General features: G+C 45.6%; 1 protein-coding gene across 1 annotated transcript; it reads left to right on the forward strand.

Annotated features, from left to right (window-relative positions):
- Window positions 1-2649: 2649 nt before the first annotated feature.
- Window positions 2650-9024, forward strand: ETH_00012635 (uncharacterized protein; the record flags this gene model as incomplete). The annotated part of the gene is made up of 9 exons (XM_013372656.1): window positions 2650-3296; window positions 3815-3873; window positions 4439-4684; window positions 4892-5435; window positions 5887-6008; window positions 6673-6774; window positions 7698-7804; window positions 8315-8819; window positions 9011-9024. 9 exons carry the CDS (start codon window positions 2650-2652, stop codon window positions 9022-9024), a joined length of 2346 nt encoding a protein of 781 aa, XP_013228110.1.
- Between the last annotated feature and the right edge of the window lie 438 nt (window positions 9025-9462).

The raw sequence follows: 9462 nt of genomic DNA on the forward strand, positions 1-9462 counted from the left end.
AATTTTATTTATTTAATTTGAAGCGCTTGAGCCTCAGGGGACCCCCCGTATCACTGAAAGCTTTCCTGGGGGCCCTTTAGGGTCTTAAGGGGCCCCCTGGGGGCCCCAGGGGCCCCTTTGGGGCATCAAGGGGCCCCCTGGGACCCCTTGATACGCCCCCAAGGGGGGCCCCTTGGGGGCCCCTTGGGGCCTCCGGGGGCCCTTTTGGGGTCTCAGGGGCCCTAGGGGCCCCCTTGGGCCTTTTGGGGGAACGTGGGGGCCCTCAGAGTCTTAAAAGTATAAGAATTCTTTTTCTGGAAAAGGAAATACTTTTCTAGCTTTCAAAAAGACTTAGGGGGCCCCTGGGTAGGGTCTGTGGAGTCTCAGGGGGGCCCCCAAGTGGGCCCAAAAAGAGGTCCTCAAAGCCCATTGGGGCCCCAGGAGACCCCCATGGGGGCCCCCAGGGGGGCCCCCAAGGCAATTCATTGGGGGCCCCCAAAGGGCTCCCAGGAGGACCTTAAAGGAAGTCCATCAAGGGCCTCAGAGGGCCCCCAATAGGGGCCCTCTGAGGCCCCTTTGGGGCCCCTATTGGGGGCCCCAAAGGGGTTCAATTAAGGGCGTCAGGGGACCCCCAAGTGGGTCCCCAAGGGCCCCCCTTGGGGGCCCCCTTGGGGGCCCCCAAAGGGGGCCCCCAAAGAGGGTTTTAGTATAGCTGCAGGAGGGCCTGGCTTGTGTGGGGGCCCCTGTGAAGCTGTGGGGCGGAGGAGCTGTGCATTTTAATTTAATTGAATTTATTAATTTTATTTAGTTCTACAGCTTCATATAAATATATATTTTACATACTTAATGTAAATATATATATCAACATATGTATATATATATAGATATAGATATAGTATTTATATATTATAAATATGTAAATGTATATATAATTCATATATCCAAGACTAGTTTATTAAGTATAGACACGTACGTAAAATGCGTATAGTTAAGGGAAGCTGTAGGATCAATATATAATAATATATAACATGTATACATATATAGTATTTATATATTATAAATATAAAAATATAAATATGAATATATATGTATGTGGGAATAAATATATATATAATATACCTATATATGTTTATATGTAAATATTGATAATAATTATATATACAAATATACATATATAGATACGGCAATATATATTATATACATTATAGTATATATATGTCTTTATATAAACATAGATATAAGTATATATAAAAATATACATTTACAGAATGATACATATATAGAATATATATTATATACATATATTTATAATAAGCTGCAGAACTAATATATAATAAATATATTTTATAAAAATCTATTTATTTGTTGAGGGCTGGAGGACAAATATATAAAATAAAAGAAAATCAACAACAAGGGGCTTTAATCAGAGGCCTCTGGCAAAATGGGAAAATAAAAAAGAAACAAAATAAAAAAGAGAAACAAAAGAAAAGAGATAAAAGAGAAAGAAATAAAAGAAAAAGGATTTAAAAAGAAATAAAAGAAAAAGAAATAAATAAAAGAAATAAAAGAAATGAAGAAGAAGCAAATTCAAAGTAGCTAACAGAGAGAAGCAAAAGCAAAGGGGGATTTTGAAAAGAAATAAAACAGAATTAAAAAAAAGAATAAAAAAAATAAATAAACAAAATAAATACAATAAAAGAAGAATAAAAGTTAAAGCAACTATAATATTGTTCCATTTTTCATTTTTTTTATTTGAAAGACAAAGAGATACAAAGAGTCTACAAAGAGTCTACAGCTATTCAGTTCAGTGTCTCATTGCCTCATACACTCGCAACCCGAGATCTAGACCCTAAACCCTAAACCCTAAACCCTAAACCCTAAACCCTAAAGCCTAAACCCTAGGGGGCCTCGTGCGGCTGCGTTGTGAAGTTCCTGGCTGTGCAAAATGGATTTCTGGAGGACAAAAAGGATTAAAAGCGGAAAAACAAGAAACTAAAAGTAAAAAATGGATTTAGTTATATTTTAATATGCAAAATAAAAAAGAAAATGAAAAATAAAAAGAAATTTAATTTATGTTAATTTGCAGCGGCTTGGCTGGGGGGTGGGGCTGCTGGGCTTGCCGGCGCTGCAGGGGCTGCGCGTGTGCATGCAGAGGGTTTAAACCACCGAAATTGCGGGTTTCCCCCCTTTTTTTCAATATTATTAAATGAATAATAATATTTAAAGCATTTTTGACTCCAAAAATTCAAATTAGAGTCTCCAAGTCCCCACACACTGACGCCGCTCGCCCGCGCTCTCGACGGACCGCCGCCGACCCGCCGGACCACCGGAAACCCAGCCAACCAGCCGCGGAATTTCCTTCTTTTTGAATTTAATTTAATTAATTTGCAAATTTTATTATTTTCCGAGTTTAATTACACCATTTGAGCTCGACGCGACTGCAAAAAGCTCCCCAGCAAGCCATATTGAGGCCCCTTCTTCCCGCCCCCTCTTCTCCATTTTCTGCCAAAGTTCTCTCATTTCTTTTCCTACAAACTGCTTCGGGGGCCCCCAGGGCTTTAGCGAGAAGGGCCCCAGCAGTTGGGGGACAGGGGGGCCCCTCATCTGGCTTTTTGGGTACCTGAGCCTTCCGGGGGCCCCAGGGGCCCCTGGGGGCCCCTGCTGCAGCCAATGGAGTACCCTGGGGGCCCCTGCGGGCGGCTCTCCTCCGCCTATGCGCGCCGGCGGCTCTACAACAGGCTGGCCCTCGAGGGGCCCCTCGAGGGGCCCCTCGGGGGGCCCCCCAGGGGCCCCCTTCTGCAGCAAGACCGCAGCAGCAGCTTGTTAGGAAGAACTATTTCTCCCACTTTAAGGGCCCAAGAAGCAGCAATTCGCAGCCAAATGCGCAGAGCCAACTCGGGGGCCCCCAGCAGTCCGGGGCCCCCCCCCCTGGGCCGCCACAGCGCGGCCCGCGCCGCTTCGCGGAGGGGCCCCCGGGGGCCCCCCGGGGGGTCTCCCGGGGGGGCCCCCCGGGGTCCCCTGCAGGGGCCCCCGGGGGCCCCCGGGGGTCCCTTTGGGGGCCCCCAGGACCCCCAGGAACGAGATAAAAGCCCCACTTTCAGGGCCCCCTTTTTCTGTCCCGGAGAGGAAAACCAGGGGGCCCCTTGTTGGCTGCTGCTGCACGAAGAAGACGTGCAGCAGCAGGTGCCAGGGGGGACGAAGCTGAGGCCCAAGGGGGGCCCCTCTCGCAGCAGCAGCAGCAGCGCAGCAGCGCAGCAGACCAGAGCGCCCCGCAGCAGCAGCAGCAGCAGCAACCGCGCAGGCCTCGAGACCCCCAGGTGGGGGGCCCCACACCTGAGTGGAGACATTGCAGACTTTGAAGATAATCTGCAAACAGAGGTTTGTCTTGCTCCTGCTGCAATTGCTGCTGCTGCTGCTGCACTTGCTGCTGCTGCTGCTACAGCAGCAGCAGAGGCTCTGCCTACGGCTAGCTGCATCCCTCCTAGTTAGCTGTGGCCATCTTGGCCTCATGCAGCTAGCTGAGGTTAGCAGCAGCAGCCCGCAGCAAGCTGCAGCAGCAAGCTGCAGCAGCAAGCTGCAGCAGCAAGCTGCAGCAGCAAGCTGCAGCAGCAAGCTGCAGCAGCAAGCTGCAGCAGCAAGATGCAGCAGCAAGCTGCAGCAGCAAGCTGCAGCAGCAGCAGCAAGCTGCCCGCATTGAGTTGCTGCGGGCTGTGTCTCTCTGTAAACATTCAAAAACATAAATAATATGCCGATATAAATATTTTAACAAAAATAAATAAGTAAAAAGATTTATAAATGCGAAGTGGCTTTTTAATTTCCCGCTTGTGCTGTCTAGACACCCCAAAAAGAGCCCCACCAAAGAGGCCGATCTCCCCGAAGGCGATTCAGCTGTACGTACACCTGAAGGCCCCACAACAAATCCCTAATAAAATGAAATTAAAAATAAAAATTCAAATAAGTAAACTTTAAAATTAATTGACTCAAATAAGATAAAGTTTCAAATAAAATGATTCAAATATAATAAAATTGAAAACAAAGTGACTTGAATAAGATAAAATATAAGATTAAGATAAAATATAAGATAACATGATTTAAATAGAATCAAATTTAAAATTAAATGATTTAAATAAAATAATATTCAAAATAAAATAATTCAAATACGTTGAGACTTAAGATTAAAGTCCTAGTGGGCCATCAAGGGCCTCTTGGGCCCCCCAGGGGGGGCCCTCAAGGGGCCCCCGTGGGCCCGCAAATGGGGGCCCCTGGGGGCCCCTAGGGGGCCCCAAATTGGGGCCCCTGGGGGGCCCCAATCAAGGGCCCCTGGGGGCCCCAAATGGGGGCCCCTGGGAATAACTAGAAAGGCATTGTAGATGTCTTTTGCTGCTTATTTTCTTTTTTGGATTTAAAAGAACTGAAAAGTCTTTTTTTAATTCTTTTCTTTTTTGCTGTTTGTCTGCAGCACAAGGAGGCCGCGAAGCTGTGGGCGCGGGCTACCAGCAGCAGCAGCAGCAGCAGCAACAGCAGCAGCAGCAGCAGCAGCAAGATGCGGACACGAGGCCTCCGTTGTACCCTTCAGAAATCAGCGAGGGGCCCCCCACGGATTTTCCCAAAAGTACCCTAAAGGGGGCCCCCAAGGACTTTGGAGATTCCCCTTTTTTGTTTTCGGGGGGCCCCCGCTCCTTTGGGGACCCCAATGGCGACAGCGGTGGGGCCCCACACTTTGCTGCAGCGCATGCATTTCTATTTGCTGCTTTGGGGGCCCCAATTGCTGCCTGGGGGGCCCCCGGGGGCCTCCCAGGGCCCCCGAGGTCCCTTGGGGGCCCCCGGGGGCCCCCGCCCCTTAAGTAAAGATGCATGCGTTTCTGCGCAGCGTGGAGTGTATGTACACCTCAACCTGTGCCTTTTGCTGCAGACGTGGAGATACAAAAAGGTACTGACGATCAATGGGGGCCCCCAGACAACAGGGGCCCCCAGGGCCCCCAAGGGGGCCCTGGGGGCCTCTATGGGGGCCCCCAGGAGTACGGGGGCCCCCAGGAATACGGGGGCCCCCAAGAGTTCCGGGGCCCCGAAGAGCACAGGGGCCCCCAGGAGTATGGGGGCTCCCAAGAGTACAGGGGCCCCCAAGACAACAGGGGCCCCCAGGAGTATAGGGACCCCCAGGGATACAAGGGCCCCCAGGAGTACAGGGGCCCCCAAGAGGAGAGGGGCCCCGAAGAGTACAGGGGCCCCCAGGAGTACGGGGCCCCCCAAGAGTACAGGGGCCCCCAGAAGGACAGCGGCCCCCAGGAGTACAGGGGTCCCCAGGAGGAGGGGGGCCTTCAGGATTTGGATTTGAGGATATCTGAGACCCAACTGAGGGCCAAAATGGAGTTGGAAAGATCTCGAAGAGGACAACTTGGGGCTGCTGAGGGGCCCCTGCATGCGCCCTATGCCACTTGGGGCTTTCAGGCTCCTTTGTGGGTTTTGGGCGAAAGTTGGGGGATTTCGGAGGGAATTTGCAAGAAAAGTTTCCCGTTTTTGTCGTTTTTATTAATATAATATATTTATAATGTATTTATTGTATTTTAAGAGACAAATGGATATAAATGCGCTCATTTTCATGTAAATAAAGGCGCTCTGCATGCGCTGCATGCAGACGCTCACGCGGTTTTCCAGGTGCACGTACACCCGATGCATGCAGCGCTTTTTGTGAAAATTTTGTGGTGGAAAATAAAAGTGGCGAAAAGCAAAATAAAAACAATAAATGTAATAAATTTAATGAATATAATAAATATAATAAATATTAATAATATAATTAATATAATTAATATAATTAATAATTCAAATGGAGAAGTGGGGCCGGCGAAAAACTGGAAAAGACGGACAGAGGCCACGGGGTGTACGTACACCTCGGCGTTTTCGTCTCAGGGACACTGCGGAGGAAAGACAAAAGAAAAAATTCAAAGAAGAAATGAAAGAAGAATTAAGACAAAGACAAAGGAATAGAGAGCCTCTTTCTGTGACAGAAAGAGCAGCGGCGAAGGCAGAAAGTGAGAAAACCGAGGGTTTAGGGTTTAGGGTTTAGGGTTTAGCGTTTAGCGTTTAGCGTTTAGCAGTGAAGCCCGCCGCTCTGCTGCTGCAGGTGAAGCAGGTTTGCTGCTCTGCTGCTGCACACCTAACAATAATAATAATAATAATAGTAATAAGTAATAATAATAATAATAATAGTGATAATAATAGTAATAATGGTGATTAGTAATAATAGTAATTAATAATAAAATAATAATAATAATAATAATAATAATAGACTAATTCTCAATAATGCTGTGGCCATTTACTTTTCTAACTGTATCCCCGAAAGTAATTTCGAAAAAGAAGAAATACAAGAAGCTGGAGGATTAGAACTTAAAAGCATTATTCTTTTTTCAACTTAAAAGAATTATTTTCATTTATGCTTTCAGTGAAAAAGAATTATTCCCTTTCAATTAAAAAGAACTGTTGTTTTTCAATTAAAAAGAATAATTACTTCTTAATTAAAAGGAATTATTATTTTCAGTTAAAAAGAATTATCTTTTTTCCAATTAAAAAGAATTATTATTTATTAATTGAAACGAATTATTACTTCTTAATGAAAAGGAAATATTATTTATGAATTAAAAAGAATTATTTTTTTTAATTAAAAAGAATTATTATTTTTAATTTTAATTTTTGCAGTTCTGGGCTGGCAAACAAAAGCCCAAAATTATTATTTGCTTTACCAGCGGCTGCTGCAGCGGCAGCAGCCCCTGGAGTCAGAAGTACTGAAACTCACCAAAGGTAAAAAGCCCCAAAATATCATGCATGCATGCATGCATGTGTGCATGCATGCATGCGTGTGCATGCATGCATGCATACATGCGTGTGTGCATGCATGGATATCAGGGTCTTTGTTTATTGTTAAAACATATTTGCTGGTATGCATTTAGGCTTCTGTACTTTTAAAAATATATTATTTTAAATTTATATAAATATATTATGCATTTTTATGAATTTCAAATGTAAAATTGCATGCATATTTATTTGCTGAACAAGTAATTATCTATAAATATATATATATATATATGTTTAATTATTTATAAATTTAGATTTTTATTCATTTATTTTTAATTCCCAAACGCATGCACTTTTTATTTTTGTTTGTTTCTACTATAGAAACACTCCAAGAGGCATTTAAAGAAATGCTTTTCTTCATTTTGCAAATAAATGCATTTTTAGTTTTTTGATATTTATTTATTTGTAAATAAACTTATTTGTTTATTATCTAAAATATATTTGTTAATGCATGCATGCATGCATGCACAAATAATACTTATTTACAAATAAATGTATTTGTTTATTCATAAGTAAATGGACTTGTTTATTTACAAACAGATGCATTTGTTTATTCTTTAATAAATGCACTTGCGCATGCATTTAAATGGACATATTTACTTATAATATATACATTTGTATTTATATTTATATTATTATTCAGATAATTGTAATTAAACAAATAATAAAATCTTGAGCGCATGCAGCCCGGCTGTGTAAATGGAGTGTACATACACCTGGTGGTGACTGGCCTTGGGGTGTATGGGGAGCTGCAAGTTTGAACTTTTTGAACTTTTTGCATTTCTTCGTCAATTTCTATTCTTTTTCTTTCAATTAATGATTATTTATTCTATTTTTTAAAGTTCTTTTTCTTTTTCCCTCTTTTGCAGACTTGGCTGTTGCAAAAGAGGCCAAAAGCAACTCGCGCATGCAGCCCCAAAACGCTGCGACGCATGCAGAGCCCAGCCAGGCAGTGTGGGGCCCCACAGACAGCCAGGTAATGCGGTCAAGCTCCTGAGGCCTAGGGTTTAGGGCTTAGGGTTTAGGGTTTAGGATTTAGGGTTTGGGGGCGGAGAGGGCAAAGGAAAAATTGAATTAAATGCGAACTTCATCGCACTGCACATGCATTGTAAATGCATTTAAATGCATTTATAGTTTCAATTATGAATAATTGAAATAATTGAAACTATAAATGCATTTAAATATATTCAAATAAAAAATAGAACTCCATTTATTCAAATGATGCACTTGGGGCTTTGCGGCGTTTCATCTTGCTGCAGCTGCTTCGGGTGTATGTACACCCCAGCTCCTGCTCTTGGCTTTTGTCTTGAAAACGAATTTTTGTCCTTTTGCCTTTATCTGCTCCCCAATTAATTTAATTTAATTTAATTTAATTCAATTAATTTAATCTAACTTAATCCAATTAAATCTGATTTAATTTAATTTATATGCTTTCAAGTTTTAAGGAAGTTGATACAGCAGAAGCTTGTGGGTCTTTTGTCTTCAGCTGTCTGCAAACTACAAAGAGCTGCTGCAGTGTTTGCTGGGGGTCTGCAGCAGCATAACTCCTGTCTTTGCCCACCAAGTGCAGCAGCAGCAGCAGCAGCAGCTGCAGCAGGGGGGGCCTCCGGGGGGCCCCCCACCCAATGTTGTGCACATGATTAATGCTGTCAATTTTGTTGCTGCATGCAGCCACCAAAGTGCAGCAATAGAAAGGGCCCGGCAGCAGCTTTTGGATGCGCTGCGGGGGCTACCGGCGAGCTGCTGGGCCCACGCGCAGCAGCAGCAGCAGCAGCAACAGCTGCTGCAGCAGCAGCAGCAGCTGCTGCAGCAACAGCAGCAGCAGCAGGGGGGCGGCAGGGCAAGGGGGAGGTCTTCAAGCAGCTACAACAGACACGCGGGGACCCGCAGCAGCTCTCGCTGTGTCTCTTTTGTCTCTTCTGACGAAGACAGCAGCAGCAGCAGCAGGAGCAGCAGCAGCAGCAAACGGGGGGGCCCCAGAAGGGCCCCAAGTAGGGCCCCAAGAGGGGCCCCCAGGGGATATGCCTTTTCTAGCTTCCGCGACGGAAAAGTTATAAGTCACGAGAGACATCTCCTTTTTACAGTGGGCCCCTAAACCCTAAACCCCAAACCCTAAACCCTAAACCCTCATTGGTGCAAAAGACAAGTTTGCAGTTTTTCTGCCTTTGTTCTTTTGCTCCAGGCAGCTCCAGTTGACATCTCCATGCAGCAGCAGCCCCTCAACAGTGGCCCACGTGAGCTCTTAGTGGCAGTTATTGCTGCAGCAGCAGCAGCAGCAGCAGCAGCAGCTGCTGCTGCTGCTGTAGCTGCAGCTGCTGCAGCTGCAGCAGTAGCAGCCGCAGGAGCACGCGTTGCTGCGAGGGCAGCCGTAGCAGTTGCAGCAGCAGCAGCAGCAGCAGCTTGTGTGCGTTGTGTGCTGCTGCTGCAGCAGGCGCCGAGCAGCAGCGCAGCAGCAGCACGCAGCAGCAGAGTTTGCTGCAGCGAAGGGTTTGTGCTGCTCTTAGCCTCAAAGACATGCAAGCCAGAGCTGCGCTGCTGGCCCCAACTCGCGCTGCTGTTCCTGCAGCAGGTGAGCTCCCGCGGCAGCCTCAGCAGCAAGCTAGCTAGCTGGCAAGCTGGCTAGCTAGCTGTCCA

This window comes from Eimeria tenella, genomic scaffold (assembly GCF_000499545.2).
Source record: "Eimeria tenella Houghton genomic scaffold, Eth_scaff102, whole genome shotgun sequence".
Taxonomy (NCBI): domain Eukaryota; phylum Apicomplexa; class Conoidasida; order Eucoccidiorida; family Eimeriidae; genus Eimeria; species Eimeria tenella.